The sequence below is a fragment of the Diuraphis noxia genome, unplaced genomic scaffold (genome assembly GCF_037042655.1).
Source record: "Diuraphis noxia isolate RWA-SAM2 unplaced genomic scaffold, SU_Dnox_SAM2 contig0001, whole genome shotgun sequence".
NCBI classification, from domain to species: Eukaryota; Metazoa; Arthropoda; class Insecta; order Hemiptera; family Aphididae; genus Diuraphis; species Diuraphis noxia.
Window position 1 is genome coordinate 49,576,988 of NW_028301711.1, and position 19,663 is coordinate 49,596,650.

The window sequence follows — 19,663 nt, forward strand, 5'->3', positions numbered from 1 at the left end:
TGATTGTTATTAGTTGTTAAAATATGTGCCAGGAGCAAAACACTTTAGATACATATAACATATAGTATATATGGTATTTATCAACAGTGTTTATAATTTTAAGCTACATATTTTAGTTGGTGGCCATTTTGTAATGTAGGTCTGAGGTCTCTTATTATTAACCGGAAATTAAATACAAATTTTGAATCATGTAGAGTTATTAGTTTTAAATGGGCATTGATGTGCACGGGGATCAGCTAGTGCCTAGTATTATATATGTATATATATTTATTTATTTATAAATAAATGTATTTACAATATGTAATATAATAAAACAATAAGTACATTTTTTTACAAGGTTTGGACTTTGGAGGCTTGAGTAAAGGGTGTGTCCATTGACACTACTTCAAAATATTATATATTTATAAACCAAATATCTATATACCATATAACAAATAACAATGAAGTTACAACAGTATCATGATTCATATTTCATTAAATGCTTTTTCATCGTAAATTCGTAATATCATGGTACTGATGGTAGCTTCTCGACTTGGTAAGTTTTTTACTTTTTTAGTTAGTCGCTCAGGTTTTCACGAATTCACGAATTACGACTCTTTCATGGACCGTGATAACAAGATAACACGAAATACGTATCACAGAATAAAACGTACTATACGTTTTACAATCATAGTTTAAACCTCGGTTATGCTTGAACCACGTCTGATTTTACCGGCCGAATTCCGTGGTTTGTAAATTGTAATACGGTCCCTTAAAGGTTTCATTGGCATTTTATAATAATTGTCAACAACTTCAGGGCAGTTATATTATTATCTTTGCCGCTGGAGCAATTTATATTATCAATATACACGTTATACAAAACATATTTATACTTTTAAAATACATTTCTTCGATTCTTCGTATTATAATCACATTTATCCGTGGTATAATCTTACTAATCTTAATCGTGTTTGAGTTGTATTACACATTACACGTCAATAAATAAATAATTTAAGTTTTTTATAGCATTTTATTTTATTTCTCTGCTGTGTTTGCTTAATGTCTATGTATTTATACATTACGGATTAGCCGCCTTCAGTGTTAGATACTGGAATTAGTGAAATTCGATTTCCCATTTAGCTGATAGTACTTATATGCCGAAAGCACTTGAATAAAATACTTATTTTCCTAGTTCTATGATTGTTTGACAAATTGTTATCGATCACACTTTTTAAAAATTTGTATTAAACTTGTATTACCTAAGTATTTCAAAAGTTTATTTGTCACCATGAACTTTATAGTACATTTAATGATTTCTTTATCCATACTCTCAATCGGCACCTGTATTAGATGGCACATGCAACCCAACAGTAGAAAATGTCTCAGAGAAGAACTCAGGGAAAATGTATTGGTCAAGGGTGAGTATGAAGTAACTCAGGTTGACGATCAGCAAGTGGATTATGTTGTAAGTATATTTAAAAAATCAACTAGGTACCTACCTTTGATTTAAGCTCTATTTCAATTTACATTATTTATTAATATACTTATATATTAACATTTATTGGTAGTAAACATTTTGAAAAGAGCAATTTTAATAAATTACCTAAGTTAATTAATTCAAATGAGCTGTTAAAAAATATTTACTTACTGGATTTAATAAATAATTTACCTATAATTATTAGGTGGTAAGTAATGTTTTTTTTTAATTATATGAAATAAATTAGGTTTTAGCCAATCAATCAGATAGCTCAATTTACATACTTTTACCAACTAATATTTATTAATTATCGACCTAATCATAGTAAAATTCTTTAAAAAAAAAATAGTTGTTTCTTAAATACTTACTAACAATTCATAAGTAATAAATAAATTTATTGTACCTAAGTATCATTTTTATCTATTGTGTAGTTTGTATCTGCATACACCTATTTTTTCTGAGATTTACTAATGCAAATAGGTATTACTATTTAACATTAAAAAATAAAAATAAATATTTATACTATTCATAGGTCAAAGATTCAAAAAATCATATATTGGCACAGAAAGAAGATATAACTTCTGGAAAGTTTACTCTTAGTGTAGAAAATAATGATATATTTGAAATATGTTTTACTTCAAAAGTCTTAAATAGTAAGTATGAACAAAAGAAATTTTGAAGATAGAATTAAATTAATTAATACCTTTTTTTTTGTTTCATGTTTTTCAGATGAATGTAAGTTATAATTTGTGACTTGATTGATGAATATATATTTTGGATATTTTATTACGATGCACAAAGAAAAAATATGGTTCATATAAGTTTTTAGATCATACGTTATATATTTACCTATAAATGCTGTATAGTTACTTAACAAATGCAACAATGTTATTTCATCATATGGATTGTAAATTTAGTATTATAATTTACAGATCATCAAGGTGCTGTACAAGAAGTTTTTGTGGACATAAAAACAGGAGTAGAAGCTAAAAACTATGAAGGGGCAAGTTTTTTCTTGTATAATATAATTAGCTGTATTATTTGATTCCGCTCAGGTTAAAATTAATATATTTATCTATCATTTGAATTTTTGGATCTAGATGTCTTTCTTTAGACGTACCTGTTAGAATTTTAGTGATTTCTATGTCACTTGAGACTTTGAGAGTGAATTATTGTTTATCTTGTCCTGTTGCTCAATTTTGGTGGATTTTAATTGAAATTCGCTATATTTATTCCAAAATTCCATTATATTACATACAGAAAAAATTATATCAATCATAATAATTATTTTATACTCAAATCAAGTGCAATTGTATATAATGTGGATTTACCTTTAGATTTTAGAAGGGAAAAAACTTTTATGATATGATAAATTTATATTTTTGTGTAACTTTTTAAAATTGTTTAGTTTTTAAAAAATATCTAATTATCTATTTATTATAAATGTTTATAAATTATATATTATTAAGTTATTAAGTACCTATGCAATATTTTTTTTATTAGATACAATTTCCCAACTACTTTTTCTTGTATAATAATGTTTATGATTGTCTTTATTTATTAATTGTAATGATAGGTTGCTGAGGCTTTTAAATTAAAACCCCTTGAGATGGATCTAAAGCGTTTGGAAGACTATTCAGAAGCTATTGTATTAGAATTCAAGGATATGAAAATGCGAGCTGATGAAATGCGTAACACAAATGGTTAGTTCTTATTACAATATTTAAGATATTATCTATTTAAAATTTAAAATTTTATTTATTTCAGAATCTACAAACAAAAGAGTCTTCTATTTTAGTTTGTTTAGTATGATTTGTTTGATTACGTTAGCAACTTGGCAAGTCTTTTATTTGAGGCGTTACTTCAAAGCAAAAAAATTAATCGAATAAGGTTTGAAGACATCAGAAAAATAAAAATTAATAATACATTTGACTGTCATAATTTAAATGCCATATTTAAATACATTTATTATTTAATTCATTAAAAGTAGTTAAATGTACCTCATATTAAAAATAGATATTAGGATTTTGAATCTATTCATAGTTTTGTCCAATTCTCATTAGTTCCAATTATTTTAGCTTAATATTTAAATTTGCTAATGAAAAAACATTTTACTAACCAACAGTAATTAATGAAACTGATTGGTTTATGCTAAAAATAACTAATAATTCTAGGTATAGACTAATACCAAAATTGGATAAAACTGTAATGGATCTAACTCTCATCAACTATATTATAATGAAATAACCTAAATATTTAAGTATTGTCATATTGTTATTTCTAGTCTTTTCCTATAATATTCAAGTAAATTGACTGTTTTTATGTTATTATTCAAATTATTATTATAATAAGAAAATATATTCAATTATATTCATTATGATAATAAAATATTTCTTGATACATATATTTTGTCAATAAACTTAAACTATTGTGGTGTTTAAAAAAATACATGTTTTTAATACATACATTTATCAGACAAATATATATAGAGATAGAATTATTAACATAGTACAAAAAATAGTATTTGATATGACTTTAAAGATTCCAGAAACATAATTTTATTTTTATTTTCACCCCCATAGTGTGGTTTATAATTATGATAAATTATTTAGTTACTTATATAACATGAAACATACAAAAAAAAAATAATTCAAGAATAAAAATAATTCACATATTATATTGTAATACAAAGTGGTTCAATTTTAAAAATGAAAGAAATTTCCAACAAATATAACTTTCTAACACACAGAGTGCCTCGGTTGACATTAGTAGCATTGCTTCCACGACAGCGTCTAGAAATTGTATAGTCATAAAGATTTTGTTTGGGTACAAGGCAACCCTTCTATATTGATACGTGGTTATATTGGTTATTTTAGCATTGCCTTGATGACAGACATTAGCATACTTACAGGCCGATTTGAAGCTGCTATACAAGCAACTCATGTCAGTTACTACGAGGCACTCATTGTGTTAATTTAAATATCTTATTTTAGGAACAAAAATATTCATTTTTGGATATTATAATTATAAAATTGTTCGCGCTTTTATTAAATTACACAGTTAAAAGAGTTATAAAATTAACTTAAAATTATCTTTACTTGGTATAAGTATAATATTATTAGAAAGTTGTCGTCTACTTATTTTTATAAAAATCATTACATAAATTATACAGTTATCATCTAATTGAACTTTTCATTAATATCTAATGATATTTTTTTCTGTTGAATAATGATCGAAAAGAAATAGTTATTAAGTTGAAAAGCATACCTTAAGTTTTAATCGATACATTTTGCTTATAACGATAATAATAGATTTACAATTTTAATTGAATGATTAGTGGTAAATATGCCTAAAAACATATGTGTTTGGCTTCTGATGAACTTTGTTCCATTGGGCAATATGGGCACTTCAACCTAAAAACAACAATTATATCAAAATCGCTACATATACTATGCTTATGTTTAAAGAAATTGATCTTACTTAGTTGAGGTTCCTAATTTATGTAAAGCATCTTTGGATATAATATGGCCACAAATAAGTCTCATAGGAGGGTTGGTATCTGAACTTTGTTGTCTGAGAATAGGACATGCAAACATTGAATGATATCTATGCTCCGAGTCTAAGTCAATTTCAATCTAATTATCAAGGCATATATTTATTAGTATTATAGATCAATGATTTCATCAATTAATAACTTATTAACTTATAAATCTACTTACAGGCAATTCATCTTTTCCTTTCCAAATATCATTCACTTTCCGCTGTGTCATTACGTGTTTGATATTTAAAAGTGCAGGGAGAGCTGCACAACCAGCATTAACACTTGAAAATTGAAAAAATTATTAGATATTTTTTTACATAAAATATATCTTTATTTGTTATAACATTTTTATTTTAATATAAATATGAAATGTTATTAAATAATATATAATATAATATAATACCAATGCACTTTTTTGTAGTACAGATTACTTTGCCTTGATTTATAATAGGAAAAATATACAAGGTGTAACAGATAGAACTGACTTTTGGAATAATTTTTGTTCAAATTAATATTTTTTATTTTTTTTTTTAGTTCATTAAATGATTCTAGGACTGCATGCTTAATATATTTGTTTATGTTTATTTTTTAATACTGAAAATAAACAATTTTAATTAAATAAACAATTTTTTTGGATAAATTTTAAATAGCCTATTTTTGAATCTGATTATAAGAACGACTTTGATGGTAAAAAGATTTATCTAAGTCAGAAGTTTATTTTTTAGAATTGTTTTAAAATTCAGTTCCGTCTGCTACACCCTGAGTAAATATATATATATATATCTTTGGAAAAATACTCTAGGTACAGTCAAGTAGACGAGTACAAAAAAATGTGTAGGTTCTCCTTAAAGTAGATCAAATTTGAATATAGGAATACAACTGTAGCTTGCCATTTGTCAAGAAAAAAAATGTTCCTGAGCAAAGTCAAGTTAAACAAAATATAAAAAGCAGTAATCTAACAATTAATAAATGTATAAACAATAAATAGTTAATTTTTATTTATTTGTGTTATTCAAATGTACACCAAAAAGTTATGAAATCTACTCATTAATATAAAGAACAAAATACTTGTTTTTCAATTTAAAACATTTGTATAATTAAATAAAATGAGAAGAAAAAATAATGCCAATAGCAACTGGAAAGTATTTCATGTTTTTAATCAATGGAACCATTGGAACCTTTTCTTATGTTAACTTACATCTTATTAAAGAGGGAAAATTATAAACATGATAATACATTCTAATTACAAATCAGTTAATAATTTTAGTTTCAAGTTCTATTAAATTAAGCACTCAAGCCTGACACGTAGTTACGCCTATGATGATGATGAGAGGTGAGCAAGTCAACATACATTTAAAAGTAATCTAAATGTGAATATTATATCTTTGCCAAAACTTTTAAAGAAATTTTCTTGGATGTTATAAAAATATCACTTAAATTTCAAGAAACTCCAGGCTTCTGCAGTATAGTTTAAGAGACAATTAATAAGAGTATCTTAATTTTACAGTTGAAACGGTTTTAATTTAATTCATAAATTTTAAGCTAAGCTGTAGCTTTCAAATACTAAAAAAATAGTTCGATATAAAGTAAAATCGCCACATTCAATATCACTTTCATTTAGCCACCAAAAAATTGGGTTAAAACTGAATTATATAAATTTTAGCTAATTTTCAGAGTAAGAAAGCCATATTTACTTTATGACAGTATATGTGTTTTAATTTATACAATTAATCACTGAAATCACTATTCAACATAGCCTTATTTCAATTTGAGGCATTCTTGCGCTAAATAAAAACTAATTATAATATTTACGTAAGTACATATCATTATGGTAGTTATATTAAGAAATATATTTTTATAAGAGGATGTCAGTTATTAATTATTTTTGCTCTCTGACTCTCACACAATATAGAAAATTTATATTTAGCACAAAGATTCTTAACCTTTTCTGGTCCATTGGACCCCTTTGAAGTATAAAATATAATCACGGACCCCCCAATATATTTAAATAAATGTAAAAATGAAATTTTTATTTTTATTATTTTTTAATGATAAATCTAATACATAATACTACTAATAACGAAATCTATATTAGATTATTATGAATAATCACTTTCTTATAGTCAAATACAATTTCTAATGTGACATCTGTTGTTGTTTTGATTGCAATATTGCCTTGAAATCTGGGACCGTATTGGACAGAGCAACGCGCATATCATCCTTAATGTCCAATGTTAGTGAACATATCAGAAATCCTAGAGTTAATAGTATCATTTGATAAAGGTATAGCTTCAATTTTTTTTCATTGTTCCAAACTACATACTAATTCTACCATTTCTAATGCACATGGTTTTATTAGTGACTCGCCAATTGTATGTGGTTTTTTACTTCTAGCAATGCGGTAAGCTACTTTGTAAGATGCTTCGAGACACGGTTTTTGCAGAGGTACAAATCCAAGTTTGGGTAATGTACCTGCATTTTCAAAACGTGCTTTTTTTATTTGAAATTCTTCCAGACTATCTGACGCATGTTGAGGATGTACCGAAGCAAGATGATCTTTAAGCTTTGTTGGTTTCATGCTGCCATTTGCAAGTATTTTTCCGCAGATAAAACATTGTGGTTTTTGTGTACCATTGCGTTCGGTAATAGATGTAAAACCAAACGACATATAAGAGTCATCGTACTTTCTTTTTTTCGACATTGTAATAATTATTAAAATGTAAAAAATATAAAAATAAAATGGTGTGAAAACTAGAGTGAATATTATAACAATGGTTGAGTCGGACAATGCACAACGTGACGGCGACAGGTCAACTGAAGTGATGGGTATTGGGTTTCCATGTTCAATTGAAATGCTCGTTAGATTGTATTGTTATATGCCCGTATATTATTTTACGATTCCGATAACTTTATCGTTTATATGACATAATATAAGATTATCGTAATCTAAATTATTTTTCATATGGCAGAATGCGAGCAAGACATTTTTATTGTTATTTTAAAAACACTATCAAAACAAATTTAGTTTTGGGTTTTTAAAAAAAAAATTCACAGCCACTCCGTGGACCCCCGAGTAATCATCTACGGACCCCCGGTTAAGAACCTATGATTTAGCAGAACCAACGCTGTGTTATTACTTTATTTGGGGACACAGGTAACGTTCTTAGGTTAAAGTTAGAAAATAGATGCATTCACTTTAATATTAAAAGTAATAACTCTTGGTTGGTTCTGTTAACACGTTGACTGCCATGCAGCCGCCGGCGGCCTCAAGAATATTTATCATGGGTACGCCAAAGACATTTTACAGTGTCATTATAAATTTGTAATTGTACTATTGAATTTGAAAAAAAAAAATTAAAAATACAAAAAAAATGTTAAAATTATGTTTATTGCATAAAAAAAAATTGCAATTATTCCCACTACGCCACAGCATATTTCAAGATCATTATTGTAGTGCCATGGAAAAGTTAATAATATAAATCCAAATTAATTTACGGCAGCCCGCGGCTGTATGGCCTCCTACGAATGATATGGTACGGCAGCCGGCGGTCTAAAAATTATCAATACCTAATTATTATTATACGGACGCCGGCAGCCGTATGGCAGTCAATGTGGTAAACATAAAATTGGTAAGTTGCGCTTAAGACAGGGAAATAAAACCAATGGTGTGCTGACATCATCTTAAAAGCGGAAGTTCTCATACTTTTTGATTCACTATATTCTCTAAGGCAGTAATCTTAAACCTATGGCTGCAAGAAACATTTATTTCCTTAAATATTTTTAAAATAAAAATAAGTTATCATTTAACAAAAAATCAATATGTAGGTAGATATTATGTAATACAGGATTAAACACAGTTATATTATAACAATTATAGTTAATAGAAGAAATCAATATTATTTTAACTTATTTCGGATTTAATGTTAAGAGTTAAAATAAGGTGCTTTAGCCCCTAAACTTTTGATGTGTTAATATTTGGCGGTTTGAGACCACTGCTATAAGCAATCAATAATTAATTTGTAAATAACAGAAAACTAGATTACTACATATGTATAAAATAAAATAATTATACAAGTATTTTAATCATGTACCGAGAGTTAATCAAATCTTTGGAGTTTTAAGTATCAGATTCTAAAATTCCTGAGTTCTAAGAGCATATATTTGATTCATAAAATATAATTTCAAACAGTCAAATATAAAACAATTTCATAAGCCTAAAAATTCAATGTATAGGATCAATAATCAAATTCAATATCTTAAATGCTCAAATAAACTTATAATAATTAATAAAAAAAAAAGTTTAATAAGGTTCTTTTGAAATAGCCACAGAAATGTCAATATTGATAACAATGAACATAGTATAATAAAATAATTCATACTTAAAAATTATCAACAAGATAATATTTAATTTTTGAAAACAATAATTGCTTTTAATTTAAAAAAAAAAAAAATAGGGAGTAATATTTAAATACATTACAACCTAATCAATGTAAATCATATATAAAAAAGGCTGTTAATTTTTTTTTTCACTGGTTTTTAACAACGGATGCAATTTTGAAAGCTAGAGAACAATTTCTAGATTCCTAATATGGCTAAAGTATTAATTGGTTGCCACTGTTACAGATGAAAAAATTATTTAATTTAAATATAGTACCTGACATTCAGTAAGCTATCAAAACTTAATCCGAGTAAAGTACAAGCATCCCTCGTAAATAATTCAATTACTTCATCCCACATATTTTCTTGAACCATATCTGAGTATGGTGATTTATTGATACCTTGTGGAATAAACAATAGCATACCCATCATAGTTTGAATTTCTGTAGAAAAAAAATTAATACATCTTTTTCTTGTTAAAGAAATTAAACGACTAACCTTTTTCATATTTGTCAACAAATGGACTAAAATTAGCTCGGGCATATGTAACAGCTTCAGTTTGATATTCTACACCCTTTTGAATAATTGATAAAAACGCAAGTTGGTGAAGCTTAAATTCAAGAGCAGAACTCTATAACAATAAAACCGTGTGTATTAAAATAAAACTATTATCTTATTTAAAATTTAATTTTTCATCATTGATTTAATTATTTTATTCCTTTACAAACCTTATAAAATTGCTGCATTATTTTCTTTGCCAATTCCATTCTCTTGATCTTTTTTGTCTTTGGCCTTGGTTTCATTATGCCACCAGAAAATTTAGTTCTTTTTGCATGATATGGAATACGAATCGGCAAATTTGAAGCCGATGAAATCCTTTTAACCAATGGGTATGGAGGGTACATCTAAAACAAAATGAAAAATGTTCATATTAGTCAATATATCAATATTAAATGTAAAATATTGTAAAAGAGGTTAAGATACAGGTTTTCTATTATTAGTTTTGTATCAATCAATGGCTTACAGTGATATTTGAAACTTCATCAGAAAAACAATAATTTGAATTGAAGCTATCTTTTTTTTTAATTCGTAGGAAATGAGTAAAAATAATTAAAAATGACCTATCATGTAAAAAAAGCCAGAAAATGTAAAATAAAAATGAATTGTCTAGATTTGCATGTTATTGAAACACATTTTTAGCTAAGAAAACATCATCTAAGAAATTTAAAAAAAAACTGTAAAATGCATTAACTTCTGAGCCATTGTTTGTAAAACTCTCTAATATAAAATAACAAATCGATAAAAAATATAATTCCTTAGTTACTAAACAATTAATAAAAATAATAAAAATAGCTTAATTTCCAAGTAAAGAAAAAGCTCATTACATCATTGTTTGTAAAGTTCTTAAAACTATTTTAATCTATTACTTATAATATATTAGAAAATTGAATGAAATAAAAATATTATCACAATTTAAAATGCTTATTAGTGTATTACATTTAGGAAACCTATTTTTACAACCCTAAGTTATACATTTAAATCAACATTTAATTAAATTGTATATTTACCTGAGTATCTAACACTGCACGATTTTCTTTTGCCCATTCTAAAGCTGGGTTAATATTTTTTTTGATTAATGACTCTTTGATGTGTTTCAATTTAGCAAATGGTTCTCTTATGCTAGGCTCCATGACTATTCCAGATTCCTATAAAAAATTGTTATTTGTAAATATTTAAAGAAAAGTATAACTTTTTTTTGCAATTACAAATGTATTTCTTAAATTCGCAAAAAAAGATGTTAACAGACTTATCTTTTAAAAGTAATTAACCGAACTAAATAAATGTAAAATTATAATTTGTATTAACTAACCATTACAAGTTCATCAGCAATATCCAAGTTTCCTTGTCTATAAAAATGTTGACAAATAATATAGTTTAGAAATGTAACATTTTTTGGATCATCAAAAATATCCTCTTTACAAGTTGCGTTAAAATCTGATACAAAATTCTGTAAATAAAGTAAATATACAAATATTTTTATTATTAGTAAAATCATGAATAATCTAAATTAGATTAAATCATACTCTGTCAATTGCTTTTCCCACTTTTGATACAGTACTATGAAGTTCTCGGTGTTCAATAGCTAATTGTTGTGTTTTTTCTTTTGATTTATTAATTAAATTTGATATTTCATTAATTGATGACTTTTTATTTTCTAAAAAAGAAATTAGATTAAAAATACATTATTACTGCATTTATTGCTTAGCAAGTAAAAAGATTAATTAAATGCAATAAGTTTTTCTATAATTTTTCATTTTAATGCAATTATTTAAGATTTAATTTTTTTACTTGAAAGTACAATTTATTATTAAATAATGTATTGCATTTTCGAAGTAAAATTCAAATATTAATTTGTTGGTCATAATAAATAACATTAGCTTTTAAAATGATATATCAGTATCACTTTTTTTGTAAACATGATTCTTTCATGGAATAATCATTTTATATTTAGCTTAATTAAACATTCAATATAATAATTCAGTATAATGTTCATACTAGCTTAATACAAAAATGTGTATTATTAATACATGACTTAAATATAATAAATACATAATTATAACATTAAATTTAAAAAAGAAGTATCGCATTAAAATAAATTTGTTCTAATTATGAATATAAATTATAATATACAGAATCTTTATTTATTATATTGAATATATACAAATGTATGCCGATCAAATTAATTTAAAAACTAATCTTTAAGAAATTTGATTGTTTATCAGTTTAAATTTTAAAAAGCTACCTATCTACTGTAGGTGTTTACCACATTCATAGGCGAAACTACGGGTCAGGCCACTAAGGCCATGGCCTGACCTAATACTAACTGGATAATATACTGACATAATAAAATTTAAATTTAAAAAAACTTATTTTATAATAAGAATTTTTTTCATAATTCTCATTTGGCCTGTCTTTATACAAATTTCTAGTTTCGCCTATGCCCACATTTGTATTGTATCTGACATTTATTGTGATTAATTATTGATGGTTAAATTCTTACCGTCTTTAATAGCATTTGTTTGCCAATCATTTTGTATTTTTTCCAGGCTATCAATCAATTGCTGCAATACAACATTATAACTTTTACTCATGTCTTCAAACCTCGACAATACTTTGTCGACCTCACGATCAACAGCTAAGCACGCATCCATTTCTAGAACCTTTAAGTATTAAATATGCAGTTAATATGTACGAATTATAAATTCAAGGAAATAACGGTTTTTTATTATTTTAAAATATAAATGCATGCATAAAAATATGTTTTGTTGAATTGAGTATAAAAATTATACAATTATAAATAGGTACCTTGATTCTGAATACCACTGTCCGAATATGAAAATTGTTACAACAGCAATATATACTTTTGCTAGACAAGATAATAGTCTACTTAAATGATTATAGATTTAAGGCGAAAATGTTCATCAACTATTACGCTTTGAAATATTTTATGATTGCATTTACAATGTTTGACGCGAAATAAAACGTATATAAATGGAGAACTCCGATGAAATATTCAAACTTTTCCCCTTCTATTCAGATTATGCTAATACGGCGTTAAAAAAATATTATCTGTTCAACGTTCGGAATAAATGGCAATACAATAGAATAGTACCATACTATCTATTTAATTAATTATAATTATAAGCATATTAAATCAGCGATTAAAGCAATAATTGACAGTCGACAATCCCTCCGGCACCCGTCCAGCAGTACAAAATTATTATACTCAATATAATCGTTACGGTTTTCAATGTTTTCATCAATATTTCCATGAGTTCATGGACAAGCAGGCCAACGACAGAGAACGAATCATGATTTGTAGTATTATAGAATATACTATATAGAATATGTACACAACTACCAAGTGCGAAGTGCCAAAGACATTGTTGTTTGTTCAACGATGTTATCTCTTATCTGTGTTGAAGGTGTGTGGCATGCATATATTGCATAGACATTATATTATTATATTATTATCTATGGTGGCACGCATAATATTTTAGTATAACATACAGAATGTGGCATAAAGTTATCTCTTGCATCTTGCCGCCCTCTTGCCTCTTGGTAAGTTGGTCGTTGAGGTTTGGAACCTTCAGGATCATTAGGACCTTGGGTGGAGGAGGGAGCATAGTTGAAATGATACGTAATGGTGTAATACGTATTTAATATTTATATAATTATTTAAATCATGGATGGATCTGTGGAGGTACATTAATAGTATTCATCAAGGACATATAATATACTGTATACTATAGAGACTAGACTAGGCTCTTATACATTAGTACAGGAGTAACCAATTAATACTTTTCGAGAGTCACATTAGTAGGAATATTGAAATTGTTCGTAGGCTATCAAAATTACAAACGTGTCGGTAATAAGTAATAAATAATGAGCTTAATTAATAAATTACATTACGGCACAACCACAAAACGTGTACTATACGGTTATTACTTTTTTCTCTGCGGGCTGGATAAAATTTGTCAACGGATCCTATGTGATCCGTAAGTATTTGGTGACTCAGTAAATGATTGTAGGTCTTGGGGAATATTTACCAGGACCCATAGTCTATAAATTATAATAGGTAACAATTCAATAGAAAATTATAATTTTATTTTTATTTCGTCTTGCAGTTGTAATTTAGTAATTATTTCGAGCGTTTTTGGTAGAAAAGTATATTATGTAGTAGATATTTTTAGGTTTTTGAAATTTAAAATCTTTACTACTTTTTGAAATAGCCGGGGGGAAAAAAATGTCAAAATTATTATGTAATCTTGGTTACACTTTACACATTCCTCTCTTAGATTGTCTGATAAATTTAATCTATTTTTTAGATAAACGCATAAACGTTAGATGGATTACCCCTTCAGTCAATACAAAAAAACTGTTTTTAAAAATAAATCACAATTAGGTATACATAATAAAATAATTTACATTGATAATTTCAAACATATTTTATTAAATCTATAATAGCCAAATACCATTCATCCATCGTTTTTTCTCAAAAACAGCAAAACGTCAGAACTTAGAATTCGTAATAGTGGTTAGGTTTTTAAGTCATTGATCATTTTGTGTGGTGGGTGTGTACAAAATAATAAACTTTAGAAGTGTAAACTGTAAAGTATCCTTGAACCATATATAATATTTTTAAATTTCAACAAAATAGCTAAAAAATGTATTATTTATTGAAATATTAAATTTTGTCCAAATTTGAAATTAAAATATCAATAAACAAAAATTAGTTACTATTATTATATATTATTTGTATTTATTATTATTTTAATATACCTATCAATTATCATAAACAATTCCTTAATATTATTATTTATTAAGAGGCTATAGAGCTCTCTTAGCCCACCATCCCCCCCTATTCTTCGCCAATAATTTTACCTATATAAGTCTGCATATAGTAAGTACCTAACTTTTTCTGTTATTAAATTTAAACTGTTAATATTTATACCATAACTTTTTTTTAAGCTTAAATATCATAGTTTTTTTTTTCTTTTTTTGTATAACTAGGCTGTTTATTAATTAACATGCTATGAGGATAGATATTATGATCATTGGTTCTGTTACTACATTCTATATATATTGAAAAAATGCATAGTAAATGTATAATTATAATGTATAACTTATATAAGAACATATTTGTTGCTAAAAAAATTTGTAATACATGTGATAATAGTTATATTAAATAATAAAATTACCTATGTTTAAACGTTTTGGACCAAAACTTTTGGTTCTCTTTTATAAAGCAGAGCTTTTACAAAAAAAGAGATTTTTTTTAATAGTACTTGATAATTCAATTTATGTAATTGATTAAAAAAACTAAAAATTAAGAAAATGTAAAATAGAATAAAACTAAAATTATTAATTTCAACACATAATCATACAATTGTATGATAAATGAAAAAGATTTGACATGTATCTTAAAATGTCTGCATGTATTGTATTTTTAAAATGTTTAATTGGATTTTTAAAGTTTTAAAAACTAACCAACCAAACCTATCCTACATTAATTGGACTACATTTTCCAAAAGTAGTAGAACAGAAAACGGATTTAAAACTAGACTTTTTTTTACTCTTAGTATTATAATAATAAATTACCATAACATACAATATTTTAATAAAAAAAGTTCATAATATAAAATAAAATTGATAAATACATTTAGCCATTCTTATGATTTTTTTGTTATGGGTGTTGTAAGATCTTTTATGTATATTACGATCTACATTAGAAAAAATTTACATTCATAGAACATCACTTTAGTATCAAATGGTTAACATTTTAATTTCAATAAAACTAAAAATAACTTGTAAAATATTTAAAAACATTTCTTTTTTTTTGCACATTTTGTAATTAATTATGTATTATGTAATTATAAATACCTATACTTTATTTTATTTTTAAATTATCAAACATTAACCAAAAACTATTCATTTAATATTTCTAAAATTTTTTATACTGGAATGAAAACTTTATTTTTTTGTAGGAAGCATATCTTTTTCTTATATAAATTCTCGAGTAAGAATTTTTTGTTTTATATAAACTTCGGTTAGGTATGTTTGAGTAAATGTTGTCAATGACTCAATTTCTGATTTTCTGTTTATTTGGTCTAACATTAATACCTAAACAATACATTATTCATAATTTGTCAATCATGTGATTATTCCAGGAAATGTATAATAAATAAATTGTACATTGACAATTTTAGCTATATAAGAGTAAAAGTGTAGGATTGAACTCAGAAAAAAACAATAAAAGGTTTTTATATTGAAATTTTATTGATTAATAACCTATATGTAATAAAAATACAGATTTTAAAAATTGAATGCTCGATTACTATATTTTAAATTTTTTTCTTTGTTCTATTCATAAGTTACTGGATGATCCTTTTAGATCATTTTAGTGCATCAAAATTTAAATTAAGTTTAAACATTATCAATAAATTATAAATTGTTATATAAATTATGTATTAAGAATTAAAATTCTCTATCACTGAGAATTAAAGGATCTGAACACAACACCATTAACTAGTAACTATAATATACCATTATTATAGGAACAACTACATTAGATTGTCATATTTTTACATTGTATAATGAATGTGTCTATTTTTAAACACTAACACAATAAACTGTATTATCCACATGTGTATTTATGCAATAATTATAACCAATGTTCATATACCTAGCATTTACCTAAACTAAACAGTAGACCCTAGCTAATCCCTGCTATGACATTATTTAATTTTAGTGATACTTACCTGTTGCAAAAGCTTATAATTAGTGTTTATATAAGATCTTTTTAAAAGAGATTTCAATCGGTCTTTATCCAAATTTGTTAATGCTATACTTGGTAAATTGAGTGATTCTATTTCTGTAGGATAAATTCCTAGCCACTTAATTGATGGCACACAAAGCATTTCGTTTTGATGAACCATTGACTAAAAAATAAAAATTAACAAATTATAATAAGCAAATAATAATAATATAATAAGCAAAATTAAATACTTATATTTTTTTCCCTCAACATTTATTAGTTAATGTACATATTGTTTTATATAGTAAATATGGTAGTTACTTATTTCTTACATTGGAGCCAAATCTGTAAACACACATGATTTCTATACCAAAAGGATTTGCATCCACTAAGACTAATATTGGTATATTTAATTTACAAGACAACTGTTTCACAAACAACCGGGTATTAATATCAGGAAATCCTTTACCCTAAAAAATATTTCAATGTAGGTAGTTAATTTAATGGTTTTTAAAAATAAATAAAATCTATTCAATAATTATAAAATTTAAATGTCCATAGCTATAAGCCTATATTTAACTTACAGTTATCATAACAAATGTACATTTATTTTTTTTCAATAGCCCTTCATTGATAATTTTTTGAAATGATGCATTTTTTTCAATTATTAAGATGTATTTTGCTTTTGATTTGAAATTGTCTATTTCTAAAATATCCTGAGGTATTTGTATACCTAAAACCATAAAATAATAAGCACCCGTAATATGTGATAGATACCTACTTAAAAAATATAGATTATTTTTAAGTTCTGAACAAAAAGTTACAAAGAATGCCCGAGTGTATGAGAGTAAATGGTAAGTGGTAACCACAAATAAATTATCATAAAATCAGCCATTTATCAAAATTCAATAACAATAAGTACCTAGTATTCAGCATCCCAGCTACATAGGTCTATTTTATAATAGAAAAAAATACCCTGCTAGCTTTTAGTTGCTACTAACTGAATTGATATTATAACTATCTATTAATTCCTTATTTTTGTTTTGTTATAGAAATAAAATATTAAAATGTTAAAAAATAAATTTAAAAGATTAAGAATTCAAACTTTACCTTCGATAGTATCTGAGCAATCAAGAATTTTTCCATTAGACATATAAATCTTTAGATTTCCTGCTACTAAACCACTAGAAGTTAATGTAATACCTAGTTCCCAAGATTTTGCACCTAATAAACAACATATATCTATAAGAGCCTTTCTTACAATATAACTATGTTTGAATAGAATTGTGTCTCCGTAGTAAAGTTCTCTGAAATAATTGAAATTGCAATTAAATAAAATATAAAATATAATATTTAAAAATAATAACACTGCTCTATAGTCTATATTTCAGAATATTTATATACTTTTTTTTTATACCTAGGTAATAATTTATACTAAAGACTTAACATAGGCACTATATATATTTTAAGACTTTATTGTATACATTCTACTGAAAACTATACTATTAGATAATTGTAGGCTAGCTGCTTTGAGGCAGTGAGACACATAGCAAACTCGTACTTACTAAATTATGTTCATTTGCTACACATATACAGCTAAATATAATATAATATTAATATAGTGAGATTCATAAAAATCATTTTTTTCCCCATGTGAAAAAAGTCCAAGTTATGCCTATGTACCTTTCTGTTATATGCATGGGTTATAGGTAAATACCTACTTAAAATGCCAAAAATTTCCCTAGATTCTTAATTTAACTTAATTGTTCCACTAATTATACCTATGTTAATAGTATGGTTTAAGTGTTTATGATTTTTTTTTTTGCTGTGCACATTGGAGTTAAAATTATCTGTTTGGTTTTTTTAAGAGGTAGTTATATTAAATTGTATTTCATACAATTTTTCATTTTAACACTTTTCATCTATAAATGCAATTTTTTTTTTATTTATTAGTGGGCATTTTTCTTGAACTTCAGATTTCAAGAATGGTTTTAAAAACATAAGATAAATAAAAATATGTGTATAGTATATTATTAAATATTACTAGTATAAAAATGTGATATTGTTAAATAATTTTTAATATTGATCTATAAATCATTATAAAATATGTATAGCATATATAGTATATATTTTGAACCTTTAATAGTTCAATTTTTAGTGCATTTTATTATATCTTATTTAATTGGCAAATCATTATGCATGTTTAGAACTATCACAGTTAGAAACATTCTTATCCAATAGGTAACAAAAACTTTACTGGGTATTTTGAATTTTAAAAACTTATTATTTGTTTTAAATATTTCCAAACCGCAAATTTGTTGCAATAAATATAGGTATTATTAAGTTTTAACTATCTCAAACAGTTTTAAAAAAAAATTGAATCATTATTAAACAAATGCATTTAAAATAAAATACTACTTAGTATAAAATTATACTTAGGTATTGTCATATCTAAGTTTATAGTTACGATTTTTAAAAATTGTCTTGAATTTATAATTAAATACTAAAGTAAAATAGTTTTTACATTTTATTATTATTTGTAATACACTTTACCTTGTTGTACATGATGTTTTTGTCATTAAATTTTTATAAATTTTTGATAAAAGGTAAATAACAATTGTGTAATTAATTCGACTTCGTTGGCTTTGAAATTGTAATGTTTTAGTTATCAGATGATTTTCATCACCATAAATGCAACTAGACCTACAGGAAACATAATCTATACAATTATAGGCACAAATCTTTCAAATAGAGTTTATAAATTAAATTAGCAAACTTGTAAATATTTAATCTCTATACATATGACAAAGATTTATAGCTAATAAGTAAATCAATAAATTTATATTTCTTATCCTATATAATATGTTGGTGACTCACCAATTTGACACTTTAGTTAAATTAATCATGAGTTTATCGTTATTGCATACACTATTGACAAAATTTAAAATTATATTTTCTATTCGTATTAAAA

The 19,663-nt window shown here is 25.3% G+C and overlaps 3 protein-coding genes across 3 annotated transcripts; 1 reads left to right on the forward strand and 2 right to left on the reverse strand.

The window, feature by feature from the left end:
* The first annotated feature begins 461 nt into the window (after positions 1–461).
* LOC107161454 (transmembrane emp24 domain-containing protein bai-like) lies at positions 462–3,902 on the forward strand. Its single transcript, XM_089224548.1, has 5 exons — positions 462–1,444; positions 1,989–2,109; positions 2,389–2,459; positions 3,033–3,159; positions 3,224–3,902. Exons 1-5 carry the CDS (start codon positions 1,268–1,270, stop codon positions 3,343–3,345), a joined length of 618 nt encoding a protein of 205 aa, XP_089080674.1. The 5' UTR covers positions 462–1,267; the 3' UTR covers positions 3,346–3,902.
* A 211-nt stretch (positions 3,903–4,113) lies between these two features.
* On the reverse strand, positions 4,114–13,255 carry LOC107161468 (E3 ubiquitin-protein ligase RMND5A-like). Its single transcript, XM_015507888.2, has 11 exons — positions 12,741–13,255; positions 12,436–12,595; positions 11,459–11,589; positions 11,245–11,382; positions 10,943–11,080; positions 10,103–10,279; positions 9,873–10,005; positions 9,652–9,817; positions 5,176–5,278; positions 4,937–5,091; positions 4,114–4,869 (listed from the first exon to the last, which is right to left on the reverse strand). Exons 2-11 carry the CDS (start codon positions 12,584–12,586, stop codon positions 4,806–4,808), a joined length of 1,356 nt encoding a protein of 451 aa, XP_015363374.1. The 5' UTR covers positions 12,587–12,595; positions 12,741–13,255; the 3' UTR covers positions 4,114–4,805.
* Positions 13,256–13,925: 670 nt separating this feature from the next.
* mei-W68 (meiotic W68) lies at positions 13,926–19,662 on the reverse strand. Its single transcript, XM_015507869.2, has 7 exons — positions 19,570–19,662; positions 19,246–19,395; positions 17,803–17,999; positions 17,277–17,425; positions 17,025–17,162; positions 16,697–16,876; positions 13,926–13,997 (listed from the first exon to the last, which is right to left on the reverse strand). Exons 1-7 carry the CDS (start codon positions 19,596–19,598, stop codon positions 13,950–13,952), a joined length of 891 nt encoding a protein of 296 aa, XP_015363355.2. The 5' UTR covers positions 19,599–19,662; the 3' UTR covers positions 13,926–13,949.
* Between the last annotated feature and the right edge of the window lies 1 nt (position 19,663).

Excerpts from the sequence above, each read along its gene's own strand:
- LOC107161454 (XM_089224548.1), top strand. The coding sequence starts at position 1,268 with ATGAACTTTATAGTACATTTAATGATTTCTTTATCCATACTCTCAATC. Across the intron at positions 2,110-2,388 it reads TACTTCAAAAGTCTTAAATA|ATCATCAAGGTGCTGTACAA; the intron begins GTAAGTATGAAC and ends TATAATTTACAG. Across the intron at positions 3,160-3,223 it reads TGAAATGCGTAACACAAATG|AATCTACAAACAAAAGAGTC; the intron begins GTTAGTTCTTAT and ends TATTTATTTCAG.
- LOC107161468 (XM_015507888.2), bottom strand. The coding sequence starts at position 12,586 with ATGGATGCGTGCTTAGCTGTTGATCGTGAGGTCGACAAAGTATTGTCG. Across the intron at positions 10,280-10,942 it reads GTGCAGTGTTAGATACTCAG|ATGTACCCTCCATACCCATT; the intron begins GTAAATATACAA and ends ATTTTGTTTTAG. Across the intron at positions 4,870-4,936 it reads AAATTAGGAACCTCAACTAA|GTTGAAGTGCCCATATTGCC; the intron begins GTAAGATCAATT and ends TGTTGTTTTTAG.
- mei-W68 (XM_015507869.2), bottom strand. The coding sequence starts at position 19,598 with ATGATTAATTTAACTAAAGTGTCAAATTG. Across the intron at positions 17,426-17,802 it reads TTGCTCAGATACTATCGAAG|GTATACAAATACCTCAGGAT; the intron begins GTAAAGTTTGAA and ends TTATGGTTTTAG. Across the intron at positions 13,998-16,696 it reads ATTATAAGCTTTTGCAACAG|ACTATGGGTCCTGGTAAATA; the intron begins GTAAGTATCACT and ends TATAATTTATAG.